Here is a 16,889-nt window from a genome sequence, read left to right as displayed (position 1 = left end):
TCCCCACAAAAAAGCATTTTGAGATTTATGTCTATCAGCTCTTAAAGCGCCCATGAAATAGCATATACAGAGGTCAGGAAAAGCCTACGGGCGATCAGTATTCCATCATTTGTCACTGGACAGAAAAATTTTTTATGCCAGCTTGAGTAACATCGAAGATATTCGCAATTCAAAATGACGCTCCTCTTCGCCCCCTTCAACTCATAAACGCCGACGCACAAGACTAAAAAGATAAACATAGCAGGCTGGAACTGTACCCCTCCGTGCCTCAACTAGCCCTATCCCGCCCACGCCGCCACCTGGGTACGCACAATGAAAACGCTTGCCCAGACTGCCCACCGATGCCATCGGGTTAGCGGATGCGCGGTGAGGTGTCGCCCTAATCGGTAGTGAGCTACTGCGAGCAGCAATCTTAAAAAATAATTAGTAAATTATAGGGTCACCAGAGCTTTGAAATTTGACTCGCAGACTCAGAAAGGCCACCTCTGCAGAAATGTTGAACTAGAATATTACCATCAAAATCATTTCATGATCCCTTTAAAACATTATCAGGATGTCATTGTACCACGCACGAATGGCGCACGCTTAATTTTCATCTGGAATAACAAGCATTTAGAGGGAAATTACGATCATTTGTACATGTATGTCTTTGCCACTTATGGTTAACGACTAACCAAGACTCTATCACCGACCCATAGTGAGCAAAACGCCAACAGATCTCGATGAAATTAGACACGATTCGGAAGATTCTTTCATTTTGATTCAGTTAGGAACAGCTAAACCCCTAAACTACGGTATAGGTTGTTTGTTTGTTTGTTTTTTTCTCTAAAAGCCTGCTGGCGCGTAGTTTCCAGTTTAGCCCCACCTATACGTGGAAGCAGTTAAACTCCAAGCAAGTGTAAGACGCGTTACTTTCCGTATTCTCGAAGAAGTTCTGGGCTGTGTGGGGACACTCAATACCAATTGGGTCTTCTCTCGGACGAAGAGTGGATTTAAAAGGACACCGAGAAAGTTGAAAAGATACCGAGAAAGAAATTTGATTGAAGTTGAACGGTATCAAAAGACACCGCATTCAAACCAGTAACACGACTTTATCTCAAAACTGAGCTTTTTTAAGCTCGAAGCAACTCCAATCACTGTAGAATCTATAGCCTATAACTGTGATAGTAGGACAAAACTTCAATATGCGGCATTATCTGGGACTCATACACAAAAAAGTTAGTGAAAATAGAAAGGGTACAAAAATAGGCTGCCGATTCATTTTCAATAAGATTGAGAGAACTGATTTACCATCTGCTTTAACTATCTCCTGCCAAAAAAAACACCTTCAAATAAGATGAAAAATTGCTAATTAGCAATTCTCCACATATCATTGCCTTATCAGCATACTTCGGGAAAATTAACTTGTTCAGATGCTCATACCTTCCGCGCAGAATAAACATGTGGAATGTTTTGCCTGAAGCCATTGTAACGTGTGACAAACTTGAAAGGCCTGTGAGCAGTGTGCTGTAAAAAAAAAAGTATAGTGTATTTTCTTGGAGCTTTCTGTTTCGCTCTTGGATGTCAAGTATTATAGCTTTCTTTTTCTTGCGTCTTTTTGTACAAATTTTATGGTGTTATTGAAAATGTCCTTCGAAATCTGCCTTTCCGACCTCATGAGGTCCGCAGTATTAGGCAAATCGAAGAAATAAAATAATAAAATAAATACTGTGCAAACTTAAAAATGCCACGACGTCGTAAAATATTGAATAACATCGCCGCAGAAGTTAGTAAGAAAAACCAGTGGCAGGCCATGCAATTTTACTGTTAAAAGAAAGTGGTTGAACAGCTTGCCTCCATTGCCAGTATTTCGCGTCCTCTTTGGACAGTGTCCTGTGGTGCGAGTATTCCGGTGCCTCCCTCGTGTTCATAGACCAGACGTCAAAGCCATCATCGGCAAGCAGGAAGCCTGCGCAGGGAGGACAATTGCAGGTGCGGCAGTTGGCGTTCGCGAGTTAAAAACAACACTCACAATGCATTCGAAAGGAAACCAAGCAGCCGCTTGGAAACACTATGTGGCCCATTGAGAACATGGGCGGCCGAGTGCAACCCATGCTTTGTATTCACGCATTGCAAAGCTAAGTGGAAATGCAGACGATGGCGTCCTCTTTGACTTGCAGGCAAAGTTAGCGGACTTAGTCCGTTTCGCGAGAAGTCTTCTTGAATGGGGCCTATGATACACCGTGCCTATAACAGGAAACTACTGCGACAACGTTCAAGCGTTTAAATTCTCCCGACTCCAATCCGGCTTTTTATCTCTTCTCACTGGTGTCTTTGTAAGTTGATCTCACGTATCGAAGACGCCCAGTCTCTTCAAGTAACATCGCAAAAGCACAGACGGGACACATTGAACGGGAACGCACAACGAGAGTTGACTTTCAACACGTTTATTTCGAGGCATGCATTGATTTATACACTGTTGCGAAAGAAAAAAACGAGACACAGACACGTGACTTCTGCCACACGCATAATCAATTCCACGATAATCATCGTACATCCAACAGTTCCCTTTCTTTTTTTTTTTGTCAAAAGTACAGATGGTTTGCTGATGCAATCACATGCCAACTATACGAACTCGGATACCACTATGGGTATAACGACCCTTAGTATGCCTCCTCGTATATAATGAGGTTTCTTGCGTTACACTGCACATAACTAGCTTTTCTGCGCTAACCTCGGATGCCTAACGCTCGTGTGTTACCTGGGATGTAAGAAGCTAAGTATGCCACTTCAGATATAACCATTTCCTGTGCCTGGACCTCGGATGTAAAGAACTTAGTGTGTTGGCCATGGATATAAGAAACCCTAGTGTGGCACCTCGGATATAACGAACTTTGTTGTGTTAACCTCGGATATAACAAACCTTTACCTGCTAACGCATTCAAACAATTTACCGTTGAATTTGCAAGAGTTCCTTGTGTATTTTACTAGCCTTCATTTCTCTCTTACGGCGATCGAATATTTCTCGTATTGCCCCTCTGGTTTTACTTACAATAGTGGCGTGCGGTTTCTCTAAATAAATAGATCGATCAAAAGGCAGAAAAATACCTTCAAAGACTTCCTGCACAGCATTGGCTGGTAGCGAAGTTTTATCACCGAATTTTCTGCTCAATCGTCGACGTGAGAAAGATCTGATATAATTAGTTGACAATTTGGCGATCCCGTTTGTGCAGCCGCTCCGGTCTTTTTTTTTTTTCAACTCTCAATACATCCATACAAAAGTTACCTCGAAACTCTGTTTGCAGCAAGCCCGTCAGTGCACGGCTGATATGTTGATGTCTGTTTGCTTGTTACTTGCTCCCTAAGAAAGCGCAACACAAGGCAGCAATCGAGTGTTTGAAAAATTGCGACTATAAGCGGAAGCCTTAAATCTTCATGGCACTACGTCCACGCTTGTTCTAAGGTTCCGAGACTGGCAGCACTTTTGCATTTGAACTAAGGGTTAGTAATCTTGGGAAAATTCGCTACATTAATTTTTTTTTTTCAATTTTAAGAACGTGCTTTCGAAATCGCCGGTGGGAGATTAATTCTTCCATTCTTCCATTAATTCCAATTCTTAAGAATAAAATGATATTACCTCCATTTTACATTTCACATCGCATTGACCATCGCCATAAGGTTGCTATTCCTTCATGCCAAACCAACCATTATCACAATTCATTCATCCCAAGTACGTCAGTAAGCTGGAATCACCTTCCTGAATCTATCGTCAAAATTTCTGATAATTCTACGTTTAAATCTGCTTTAACCAACCTGCTGCTATCATAAACTCGAGAATCATTAACACTGTCATCTTTTTTTTTTTACGGTTTGTCCACTTGTTCTATATGCGCGCATGTTACTGCCTTTTGAACGTGATTTTTCTTGTCGTTTTTGTTTTACTTGTAAGATGTTGCTTTTTGTTGTTGTTTTTATTCTACGATATGCGCTGTTAATTTGTTAAATGTTTTGACGTAATCTGTTTGTTCGTTTTTTCTGTGAGCTTCACTTATGTCTAAATTTTAAGTGTATTTACAGCTGTATTTTTTGTTTCACTTTCTTGTGTAACCCACTCCCCTCTGTAATGACCTCTGGCCCTGAGGGTAATGAAATAAATAAATAAATAAATTGAAAGCATTCTGTAAAGTTTGTCGCCTTCACAATAGCCCTTTGCACGCCAATTATAATGGTAGTCTGACTCATGTCATGTTTCAGACGTCCGAAAATGTAGCGAACGCTGCTGTCACCATGAGCTAAGGTCACGTGAGCGCTAAACCGATGTGCTTCTGATCGAGAACTTATGTGTTAAAAGCAACCACCAGGGTCTCGGAGCATCAAGTGAGAAGTCAGAGCAATCTCTAACAGTTCTGCATCTAGCCGCATCTCCTGCAAAGTGCTTTAGCCGTATAGATAACTCCACTGCTAAATATTTGCCTCGGGGATGCTTACCTGGGCTCTGTGACGGGTAGTTCAAGAACCACATGTCCGAGGAAGCCATGAGAGAGGGTAGCAGTAGCACGGGGTAACGACGCTCCTTTCCCGTTTTCCAGGTGTCACGCGAGTAGCGCCCGTGCCGAATTCTGTCAACTTCAAGAACGTACCCGTCGTCCGTAGCCGCGTAGCTGACATCGCACGGGTAGCCAAAGTGCCTGATCAACTCGCACTGCGCAGACAATTACGCCACAGAAGGCTCATGTAGAGACTTGTCTATTACGGCGGAACAAAGACAACGAACATTTAACTGGGGGGGGGGGGGGGAGCAGTTATTGTTACAAGCTTATGTCGCAACCAACCACTCGTGCGTTTCCCTGATCATCAACGACATTGTTGCCCACCTCGGTGCAGGGCCACAAACGCCTTGTGGGACGGCGGGTCCGAAATATAAATTGCCACAAACAGCCGCAAGAGCCCTGAAATGAGGGCTCCACACATGCGAGACTAAAATTTCCGAGCAAAATAAAACTTTTTCTTTCTCTCTCTCTCTCTCTCTCTCTCTGTAGTTGTAGCATGCACATTGGGCTTAGATGCGGGCGCGCCTATGTGGCGTAAAGATGGGCTGGGCCACACTTCCTCATCCTGTCGGAAGGCTTAAGAGCTCAGTATCTTTGTAATAAGCAATAAAGGCGAAAAAAAAGAGCGAAACGCCTTTTAAGACAAGCAAAGCGCGAAGTACAGAATTGGATGTCGGGATTCAAAGCAATTATGCATCCATTACCCTCAGCAACAGGCCATTCGGAGACTGAAGGCAAACTGCAAGACAAAATAAACGCTAGCGCTGAGACAGTTTTGAAAGCAGTCAAGTCAAGCCTCTTTTTTGGATATAGCTAAAAACCTCCGTAATATCGTGGTTACTAGGAAATTAAAAGGCGCGATCGTGAGATTGACAGACACAAGAAATGGCAGATTTTGTGTTAGCTTTACTGTGCGCACATCTAAAGTGTATACACTCAAGCAAGCACTCACACTCGCGTCATCGCAGCTAACTGTTCTGCCTTCGTTCACTATTCACTACTACCCATACGTGCTTGAGAAGGGTCTGTCCAGAAAGCTAATTTCATTCTTCGCCGAAATCTGGCATTGGATGTGGACATCATCTCGTACCCCTCCCCCCTTGTGAATCACGTTCGCGTAGGGTATTTTCGCCGGCACGAGAGTCGAGCTCCATTCGTAGGAACTTCGTCGTCATCGTCTTCGGCGGCTGGTGCTGCTCCTGCTGCTTAAAGCCGCTGCTGCTGCTACAGTATCTCCCGTGCTATCTGTTCATGATGAAAATAGGGGCGCGAAAAAAACGGAGACACAGAAAGAAGAAAACAGGACAAGGCACTCGTCCTGTTGTCTTCTCTCTTTGTGTCTGTTTTGTTTGCGCCCCCATTTCAATTATGAGCAGCTTCCAACTTGCCCAACTTCCCACTGTGCTATCTGTTGTCCTCCCGCCTTAATCGCAAAGGTGGAATCATATATCGAGCAATATTCCTCGCAATTTCTGCTGCGATCCAGCAAATGACCGGCTCCAGCTATTGATAAAACAGGCACCCCCCTGGTGCTCTCTTAGTCTTTCGTTTATGCTCCAGCCAGTTTGGTCAATATATAATGAAGAGTCATTCGTCTAATATATTGGCAATCTCTCTGTGTTCTTAGCAAATAGATGCACAGAACCTGGGAGAAATTGAACCCTTATATCCACAGTCGTCGCAAATGATGAAGAGTGTAGAAATAGCTATTTTTAGGCAAGTATTGCTCATTAGAAGAGCCATGAAAAAAGTCAGCACGATACCTCTGTATTTTATGCGAATTTTTATTGTGCCTCAAACGTTCCAGCTATGGCTGCGGGATAGAAATGCCATGTAGTTTTGAAAAGCGTGAAACTCCTCGAACCATTTGATTTTCGTTGAATAAGCGTACAAATTTATAGAAAGCGTTTAGAAAAAAAACCAAAAGAGCACAGTGGCAAATTTTTCCCCCCTTTTTTTTAGGGGGTCGACTTCACTTTCACATCCTGTTCACTGTCTGCAGAGCCTTTGTTCTCGCTAAGCTTTAGTCTTTCCGGCAGCGTGCAGACCTCGTCGCAATCCGACCCATCCAAATTTTTCATCCCCGATTCAACTTGGGTACTAGAAAATAATTGCGTGGATTTCCTTGTCAGTCAGGCGCTGTCAGCATGTCACGAAAACGTTTTTTGATATATGTATATCTATCGAAGTCGCATCTGGACAACGCCTATAAAGGTTCACTTCATGTAGAGAAATTAGGTGCTTCTGTTGCTCTCACATAAGCGCTAGAGGCAGTCGTACTTTTTCATGCATTTCCCTAGGTGGTCAGACGTCCGTTACCTGGGTTCCACAGACGTGTATGTAAGCCGAACGAACTGAATTGCTTGACAAGGCGCAGACCTAAAAACATGAAACCGTGTACGTATATTCGCTAAGCTTCCGGAGTACGGCTCTCAGTGTTCTCAACAATTGCGTGTTGAGGAAAGCAATTAAAAAAATGCCTCTCCCGTAACCGAGAGTAGAGTAAGCATGAAATGTTTACGGGCCTAACACAGGCTCCATTGCTCGGCTTAAGCAGCTGTGACGGTGGCGGCATTGAAATCCAGGACGATGCAGAAGCGTACGCGGACACGACGAGACGCAGGCCTGACAAGAATGTATATGCAGCGCGTTCTGCCAGAGGGGGAAAGGGCATGAAGGCCCTGCGGCCGGTCTTTTACATGCGTGAGTGTAGGACCGCAGCGCCATCCTTGGGGAGCGCGCGAAAGCAGTTTTTCAGCCGAAAGCCCTTCTCGCCCTGGAGCTCCCCTCTTTCTCTAAGCGGCCTTCACTCAAAGCCCCTAACAGATCACGTATGACAACGAAGTGTATTGTAGCATGTATGTGCTTTTTGCACGCGTTATTAGAAATCGGAAATTATATTTCCGTGCATTATCAAATGCACAGCTCCACTGGTATCTTGATAAGCATTGAGAAGACACTGGCAGCCGTTATTTTTTTGCGACTCGTTTGCACAGCAACCGGCGCTTGTATGCCGGTCCCGCAGGAGGGCTTAGAGAGTCTCGTTGAATCTCGTTAAGTCTCGTACGGTGCCCGGATGTTCTCGTTTGGGACCGTTGCGTAGTTCCTGCCGGTCTTGCGAGGAGCTAGGCCCTACCCGAAGCGGAGCGGACCCCTGGACCCCGCCCCCAGCAGCAGGCGCCGCCCCGCTGGAGGATCGCCGTCACGGCGCCGCGCTGCCCGCCAGCTGCCCGGGAGCCCCTTCCTGGACTGGTCCTGCTGTTCCAGGCCCCCCCCCCCCCCTGCTGCCACCATGCCAGCTTCCGGTCCTGCTGGTCCGGAAAACCGGGCGCCTCCACCCAAGGCGCACTGCTTCACGTTCACGATGAACGCGGACGCCACGGCCGACGACATTCTCGACGGCATTGAAAGCATCGTCGGCCCGAAAGGGCTCGAAAGCCTCCAACATCAAGGAGGGCTCAAGTTTTGTATCGCCGTGACCTCGGCTGCGGCGGCACAAAAGCTCCTCGCGGAGGGATCGTTCCCAGTGAACGGGACCTCTGTCCCAGTCTCTTGCGTGGGCCCCTCCGTGGTCCACGTAACTGCATTCCGGGTGCCGCTGTTCGTCGGGGACGCGGCGCTGGCCTCGGCACTGAGCCCCTACGGCAAGGTGCTCGAGATCTCTCATCCGACGCTGAAGGGGCGACGCCACGTGAGCAACGGCCAGCGCCTCGTCAGGATGGAGATGAAGCAGGCGGTACCTAATTTCATGTCCGTGCAGGGTCACCGCGTCATGTTCGACTACAGGGGCGTCCGAAAGGTCTGCTCACGCTGTGGCCAGGACGGACATGTGGGCGCGGTCTGCCGCACGCCGCGGTGCGCCCGCTGCGACGAGTTCGGGCACGAAACGGCCGGTTGCGAGGCGGCGTGCCGACGCTGCTCCGGAGCCCACGCCACGGCCGACTGCCTGCGGCCGCGCCCTTACGCCGCGGCGGCCGCTTCAGGGGGCCCTCAGAAGAAGCCGGCATCGTCAGCAGCGCAACCGCCGCAGGACGCGGTTCCTGCCCCCGCGACTGCGCCCCCTGCGGAGACCGCGCCTCGCCAGGACGGCGACACGCCCGCCACCCACGTGTCGGAAACCCCGGCCGGCCCGGAGCCTGCAGCCTCATTGCAGGAGCAGGCGGAGAGCACCGCGGACACGACGTCAACGCACTCGCTCACGTTCCCGTACATCGGCGACCTCCCGCCGATCTCCCTGACGAGCTCGTCAGACTCGTCCTCCTCTGGCGAGGACGACTCTTCCACCACTGCGGACGAGAGCGACGTCGCGCCCTCACGTAGCGCGACGCTCCGCCTCACCGGGGACGTCCCCTGCGAACAGCCCGGAGCGACCGACCTGCCTAGCGCCGCCGGCCCGCCTCGAGGTCCATGGCGCCGACCACCCCTAGAGGCCGCGGAGGGGAAGGCCCAGGACTCCACCGACCGCAACGCGTGCAGGACACCTTTTGACCATGCCTCGCAGGATGCGGTGAGAGATGCCACCGACTCTCTACCCTCCGCAGAACCCATGGACTTGAGTAGGGTCTCGGGGAAGCACGCATTGTCGCAGTCCGCGGACTCGGACGGCTCAGCCGATCCGTCCTTCCCCAAAAAGCTGACGCGCGCGAGCGACTTCGCCAATGGCGGGGCCCCCTAAACTTGTCGGCGGAATGTCGGCACCCTGCTTTTTCATCACGGCGACGGTGCATCTCCTCTCCCTGAACGTTCAGGGATTTCGGTCGCTGGATATGCAGAGGGAGGTGATGCGCTTCGCTCGCGCGCAGGGCGTCGACATTCTCTTCCTCCAGGAGTGCAACTTCCGCACCGCGCTTGATGTTACCAGCTTTAAGAATCGCTTCCTCGTGCCAGCATTCTTTTCGCTTACCGACGCAATGTCATGCGGTGTCGGTGTCGTATTTATGAATAGTTCTCTCCGTTCAGGCGCACATTGCACGTACGGCGTCGACGGTCGCACTTTGGCCGTCGATTTTTCCCTTAACGGCAGACGGGTGAGGGCATTGGTTGTGTACGCGCCGGCGTAACGAGGCGATTCTTCGTCGTTTTTCGAGTCGCTCGATTGCTTTATGCTAGACTCCTACCCCACTTTCATAGTGGGCGACTTTAATTGTGTGCTCGACCCGTCACGTGATGTACGCGGCCCAGGTCAGGGTCGGCCTTACGCCGGCGCGCGCTCCCTGCGTGACCTATGCGTGCAGTTCCGACTTTCCGACGCGTGGGTCTCGTCGCATGGCGACAACTTCGGAGCCACATGGGAGAGAGGGAGGTCGGCCAGCCGGCTCGACAAGTTTTTGCTCCCGCCCGTTCTCGCGCCATATGCAGCTTCATGCGAGGTGCTCGCGTTTCCCGCGGGCACTCCGCGCATCACCAACCATCGACCGCTGTCAGTAGTGCGGGATTTCGGCGGGTGCGCCCACGAGCAGACTTGTGGCGAATGGACGCCAGCCTACTGACAGATTGGTCGAGTCTCACATCGTTGCAGCGTGCGCTGGGTGCTCCGGGCGCGCGCGCTAACCCATCAGTGCCGTGGGACGAGCCGAAGGGCGAGTGGCGCGCACTCCTTATCGCAGAAGGCCGCCAGCGCAGAGCACGCATCACTCGCGAACTTAATGAGACGCTGGCTCGAATCCGCATAGTCAAGAGAGGCGCGCCGCTTACATTCGCTATGCGAGATTATTACAATTTATTGAAGGCTCGCTACGAGACGCTGCTGAGGCAATCGTCGCGCGCTGCCAGCCGAGCCCTCGTTCAGGGTAGGCCCGAAGCCGATCCATCGGTCCTGCGGCAGGTTCGCGCAGGCGCCCTCGATGAGGATGCGCCCGCATTCATTGCGGAGATCGCGCTGCCCAACGGGGCCATGAGCAGGAGCGCTACGGAGATACGCGAAATCCTCACACGTCACGTGTCCCAGCTTTTCGCATCCAGTGTTGAGCGGGCGGGCGACCCCGCGTTCCACGACGCACTCCGCGATTTTTGCCAGGGTCTCCCGCAGTCGAGGACGAGCTCTCGCAGCAGCTCTGCGCGCCGGCGACGCCAGACGAGCTCCGCGCCACAGTAGCTAGAATGAATGCTGCCTCGGCCCCCGGACCTGACGGTATCCCCGTCAGTTTCTACGCGAAGCTGTACCAAGTTTTAGAGGGTCCCCTGCTCGATATGGTCAACAGCTTTTTGACGGACGGAGTTCGACCAGAGTTTTTCAGAGAGAGCCGAGTCACGCTCATTCTGAAGCTGGGCGGGTGCCCATCTGACCAGCAGGCGTGGCGTCCGATCACTCTGCTCAACGCAGACTACAAGATCGTGGCGTCACTGCTGGCGAACAGGTTGAGCGCGATTCTGCCCTCGGTGGTCAGCCCAGCGCAAACGTGTAGCGTGCCCGGCCGTTCGGTGTTCTCCGCTCTCGCACTTACTCGTGACTTGCTCACATTCACCTCGAGAGCGGGGATCCCGGGCTGCTTTGTCTCGCTTGACCAGTCCAAAGCTTTTGACCGTATCGAGCACCGGTACCTGCTAGGTGTGCTCGAAGCTTTTGGCTTTCCATCAGCCTTCGTAGCCAAAGCCGGGCTCCTCTACTCGGGGCTTACGGCCCGCCTGACCGTCAACGGAGCGATAAGCGCTCCCTTTTGTGTTTCCAGAGGGATCAGGCAAGGCTGCCCCTTGTCGCCCATGTTTTTCGTTCTGTGCCTCGATCCACTGTTGCGCCGCATAGCCGCGAGTCCGTCCGTGCGTGGTTTCCCGCTGCCGGTCCACGGCCAGGTGAAGGTCTCGGCATACGCTGACGATGTGTCCCGGTTCTTGCGGGACGAGGACAGCTACGTAGCGTTTTTGCGGCTGTTTGAAGTGTACAGCGAGCTGTCCGGCGCCCAGCTGAACAGGGGCAAGAGTAGGGCGTTGCGTTTTGGCGCGTTCTCCTCGGACCTGTTGCGCGACGTGCAGTGGGTTTCCGCCGTGAAGGTTTTAGGGGTTTATTTCCTCGCGTCCGGTGAGCCGGCTCGCGAGACGTGGACCCGGCTTAGAGAGACCGCCGTGAAACGGTTGTCAGTGGCGGCGCGATTCCGTCTCTCCCTCGCGGAGCGCGCATTTATCATCTGTGCGTGGGTGTGCGCCCCACTGTACTATGTCGCACGCATCACCCACCCACCCCGCACCTTCACGCGTCGTTTGGCCACTTTATGTGGCTCGTTCTTTTGGGCAGGCAAGACTGAGTCTGTAGCGCGCGCGCTCCTCCGACTTCCTACTAACATGGGGGGATTCAGCATTCCCCACCTGCCCACATTCTGCAACGTGCTCGCGTTGCGGGCGACCAGCGACCTGGCTAACCAGGCCGGCTACCCGGGCAGGGCGCTCTTGTCATACCTGCTCGGTACGTCGCGATCCCTTTTCTTTCCCGAGCAGAGTGTCGGCCCGACAGCCTTCCAGCAGCCTCGGTTTTTCCAGCGAGTCTGCCAGACGCTCAGGTCCCTCACTGCAGCGCTGCCAGAGGTGGAGCTTTTTTCAACTCCCGCCTCTCGGGTATGCGAGCTCCTGGCCGTAAAAGAAGCCCCACAGGAGAAATTGGCGCGAAGCAGAGAGGTGCGATGGCGGGACCTGACGTCGTCATCCCTTCCCGCAGACGTGCGAGACTTTGGCTGGCTGCGGGGCTGGCGGGCCCTGCCTACGGCAGATCGCCTGGCGGCTTGGGGCGTGGCCCCCTCCGACCGACGATGTCCGCAGTGTGGCCTTGTTGAAACCTTGCCGCACGCACTCTTTGAGTGTTCTGTCGCCAGGACATTTTGGGTTCTCATGTCTAGAATGTTTGTAGCGACCCTCGGCCCCAACTGCAGGTTTCGCGACCCTTTCCTACGCATGCTTCTTTGCGTCGGGGCATTCGTGCTGTGGCGCCAGAGAGGTGTGGCGGCTCTGCAGGGACGACCACGAAGAGCCATGTACCCTATGTTACAGCGGGTACGTGCGCGCATGTTGGCCCAAGCGTGCATGGACCTCGTGTCGCTGGAGGAGCACCAGTCCCTTCGGCGCTGGTCCATCCGCTTCATCGTCGCGGGCAGGGGCCGTGTGTCGATGCGGCTCCTGCCATATTAAGTGTGGCGCGCCTGTGTGGTACGCGTGTTTCGTACACGATGTTCGCTCGTTATGTTCGTGCTCGAAGTTTGTGCGCGAGGTTTGTGTGCGTTGTTCGCGCGTTATGTTTGTGCGTGCTATGTTCGCGCCCAGAGTTTGTGCGCGAGGTGTGTGTGCGTTGTCCGCGCGTTTGTGCGCGAGGTTTGTGTGCGTTGTTCGCACGTTATGTTTGTGCGCGGTATTTCCATCCGGCGTGCTTCCCCCGCGCGTATGGACCCCTGAACTTTCTTGGACATCTCGTGGTTTTGGACTCTTTAAGTTCCCTGCGTGTGTGTGTGCGCACCGGGCGACATCAGTCGCCGCAACGTTTGTTTGTTTTTGTAGAGGGACCGATGTCCCTTTTTGGTCCTGGGTTCGATAAACTTCTCTTAAAGCCCGGATGAGTGGAATTCAGTGCCCGGATGTTGGCTGTCGGTCTCGGCGTGACGTCCCACATTGCCGACAACGGGAGCTAAAAGCATTTCATGCTTAAAAACGGCGCCTAGTTACCTAGCCTTGGCCGGCTGCCAGTGGAATCCATGATCTCGACGCTGAAAATATTCTGCTTGCGGTACCGGTAGTGCCATCTATTGACAGTGAGTACAAGCACCAGCTGCAACATGTGCGCAAGCTAGGAGCGTGAGGTTTCCTCAGCATATAATCTAGTTTTAAAGAAGAATGAACGAAAGCTGCCACATTTGTGGTACCTGGGATACAAAGCGTTAAAAGTTGCATGATTAAGCACCTGTTCACAGTCCAGTTCGCATCATATTTCTAACCTGGATCGTATAGAGGTGCGCAGAATTAAATACCAATTCTAGACCCCCCCCCCAAAAAAAAAAAATGCAGTGTGTGAATTATAGTCTGACGAACATAGCGCAACAAATATTTATTTTCTTCGCGCAAATCAGAGCGCTAGTCCCCCACCCCCCCCAAAAAAAAAAATACAGATTCTGAATTACAGTGTGTAGAACATACTGCATCATATATTTATTTCTTTCGCGCCAGGTATGCGGCTCCATTTCAAGCTTGGTTTTCTTACATATTCACTTCGCCACAGTCAATTCACCCTTACACGACCGAACGCAGAGTAGTCATGACGGCCCGGCCCGCACACCCCCCAGAGTGCGAATCCGTAGCGGTTTAAAGCTGATAGCGCCTGTTTTGTTGGTGTGTGTTCTCACCCCTTTTGGCCGTCGTCCTGGTATTGCGCTACTCTTATGTTAAAGTTGATAGTTTGTAATATACGCGAGATGAGCGAAAAAGCCAAATGCCACTCAGTACAAGACTTCCGGGATACTTCCATTTAACCTCCACAGCCAACAGTGTATTTCGCTTACTGTGACTACTGTGATTAAAAGTAAAAGATGGGAAGCAGGAAACATTGCCTTTATCTCGCAAAGAGACTTGATGAACGTACATGTGCATTAGCACAAATTAAACGGCCTTAAAAAGGGACTTTTAATAAAGTTGCGGCATGTCTGGGATGTTAAAGGTCGCAGCTTCACGAAACATCCTCCAACAAGTATTTATTTTTATGCGTTTTCTGGAAACTGAGTATATATGTGGTCAAAATTTCAACTTCCGCGTGTTCGCACCTTTACCTCTCCTCTCGTGAATTTCGCGCGCCAAAACGTCGGCTCTCCTCCGCCGTACCCCCCCACTCGGACTCTCCTATACCTCCGCCGCCTGCTGGCGCGCGCGTAGCTGCAGCCATAGTAGCTGCGTGATGTCTGAAATAGCTTGGCGTGGTTAACCGATGATAACCCTCGGCTGCTGACGTCACTTGCACGCCGTGACGTCATATGCCCGATTACACGCGCGGTGCCGGGAAAGCCCGGCACCGCGCGTCGCCGCGAAGTGCGAGAGCGGTAATTTTTAAAAATGTATTGTTAATTTTCCGCTCGCTTTTGAGGTCTCGAAGAAGGCATGAACGCTCAATGGCCTGTACTCTACTGGGTGTTTATTTTAGAAGGTTCAAAATTTTCAAAGAAAGGTAAATTCCTTTAGATTTATTTTAGCCCTGGGGATATTCTGAGCGCTACGGCGGACCTCAGGTAAGAGCAGAATTGGAGATCGTCTTCCAAACAGTCCAGCCAAGAAAAAATATTTTCATGAAAACATTTTTTGCGCGCGTTACGAAGCGAGAAAAAGTCACCTTGGTAGGCAGCTTCACACTGTAACACAGCGTCTGTGAGCGCCTGTGACGTAGTTGGCTCCGCCCTGCGCTTTGTGTCTGTGCGTTTTTGTTCCAACGCGGCATTCCGTGAGGCCGCGGAGCGAAGCGAAACAAGCAGCGATAGCGCGGGCCGCCCATCCGGGCTTAAGGAGACGTCAGCCGTGTGACGCAAAGCGCAGGGCGAAGCGAACTACGTCAGAGGCGCTCACCGCCGCTGAGTTACGGTGTGAAGATGCCTACCAGGTGACTTTTTCGCGCGTCGTAACGTGCGTGAAAACTTTTTAATGAAAATTGTTTTTTCTCGGTTGCACTGTTTGGAAGACGGTCTCCAATTCTGCGAATACGACATGCCCCCTAAAATGAAAATTAGGAAAGTTTATTAACATATTCAGTTAATCAGCGGACTAATGAAAGCAGTCTTCCTCTTGTGTGGCGGCCACCGTAGCCTCCAGTATAGCCCCAGTGCTAAAATATATCTGAAGCAATTTACCCTTTTTTTTTAATTTTGGATCTTATAAAAAATCACCCGGTATATAGTGAAAGCATCTTAAAGCCAAGCTCGAACATCCTTTTCTGTGGACTTTTTATCTTCTTTTCTTTAACACGACTTAACGTTTTTGTTTTCAACGCGGATAAAATAATCTTTGCCTCGACATAAAAGCAAGACAGCACAGTATGCAATTTTTTCTAATACCGGCATGATGTACGGTCATTATTGTCAAATAAATTTGAAATTTGTTCAAATCATCGTTCATTAATATTGTTACGCAAGCACAAAGATGTAAAAGTGGTGTTTCTGACGGAGTACGTTTTCCACTGCAAAAAGTGCAATTTATGCAAAGAAAAAGTCATCAAAAAAATTAAATTCTGTACGGCATTGACGCTTCTAGGCCAGGTTAAGCACTGCATTGAGCTCTGTTCTGACCCATATACAGCAATCTTAGACAAAAATTTTGAATATTGTAAAATCGCAAGCACCTGTTATAAAAAAACTGGAGGTAATTTCGAATTTCTTCGATGCGTAGCGAAATCTTTCTTTTAAAGTTTTTCAATGCCTCGCATCGAGCAGTTAACACTGCCGTAAAACACCAATGGAGAACGTTTTCGATGACAGGAAACACATTAATAGCAAAAAAATGCGTCTGCTCACGGGAGACATGCAGATATGTTGATATTTATAGAGAGATCTTACAATATTTGAAAAATGGTCGTCACCAGTCTCTCGCGGTGAAAAATTCTTTTCTCCAGAATTGTTGGATATGACTTTGTGTGCTTGCGTCTGTGCGGAAAGCCTTTTTATAAATTTGCTACATTGTTTTATTATTTATTTATTTATTTCTTGTTTCAAGTACCGCAGGCGACTGCTTGGCCCAAGCAGGAGTGAATTTACATTGTTATATAACCAAAAGAATAAAATTATACAATATTAGCTGCACACGGTTACCAAAAGAATAAAACCAAAATAATAATCTTATTCAATATTAGCAGCACACGGATACAAAACATACATATAAACAATATTAGCAGGTAAGTAGACGATATAACGCATCAGAAAAAATTTGCGAGGAAAAAATAGGCCACAAAATTGCTATAACAAAAACCTGTGCACGATTTACTTACGGGTGTCAGGCGAGCTTGCAGTCCAAGTTCGTCCTCAGAAAAAGCAGTGAGGCCCAAAATTAGCAACACAAGCGCTACGAATCCCAGGTCCAAAAGGCCTGAACCGGACATCGTGAATGATGAAGCTTGCAGGCTGCGCAGACCGTAAACGCTTGCTGTCGTCTCCCGGCAAACTCGCGGCCTGTCCCACTTCATGCATACCTTTTCTTTGTTTTCACTCATCTGTGGCGGCCTGAAACACCTGCGTTCGACGTGAACACAAGTGCAGTCCATGCTTTTCCAACGGACGTTCCAATAATGTAACCCTCTTAGTCGTTCTTTTTTCTCAATTTGAGGCCTCAACCTCTCTGAGTCGGACATAAAAACCTGAGGACGACTGGCGGCCTTACTTTACGAACATTCGGTTAAAAAGCGCACAGGCTTTTGGATTA

The 16,889-nt window shown here is 50.1% G+C and overlaps 1 protein-coding gene across 1 annotated transcript in view; it reads right to left on the bottom strand.

Annotated features, from left to right (window-relative positions):
- The window catches only part of LOC149360815 (lipase member N-like), a 40,737-nt gene extending 24,168 nt beyond the window's left edge, over positions 1–16,569 (bottom strand). The window contains exons 1-3 of the mRNA XM_089567934.1: positions 16,459–16,569; positions 4,468–4,681; positions 1,834–1,948 (exon numbers count right to left, since the gene is read on the bottom strand). Coding sequence (XP_089424060.1) covers positions 1,834–1,948; positions 4,468–4,681; positions 16,459–16,569 — 440 coding nt within the window. The remainder of the gene's footprint in view (positions 1–1,833; positions 1,949–4,467; positions 4,682–16,458) is intronic.
- Positions 16,570–16,889: the final 320 nt, after the last annotated feature.

The sequence above is a fragment of the Amblyomma mixtum genome, chromosome 2 (genome assembly GCF_055824585.1).
Source record: "Amblyomma mixtum isolate Tamu chromosome 2, ASM5582458v1, whole genome shotgun sequence".
In the NCBI taxonomy this organism is placed as follows: Eukaryota; Metazoa; Arthropoda; class Arachnida; order Ixodida; family Ixodidae; genus Amblyomma; species Amblyomma mixtum.
The sequence above is the reverse complement of the archived record's forward strand: the minus strand, read 5'-3'. Positions and strand labels throughout refer to the sequence as shown.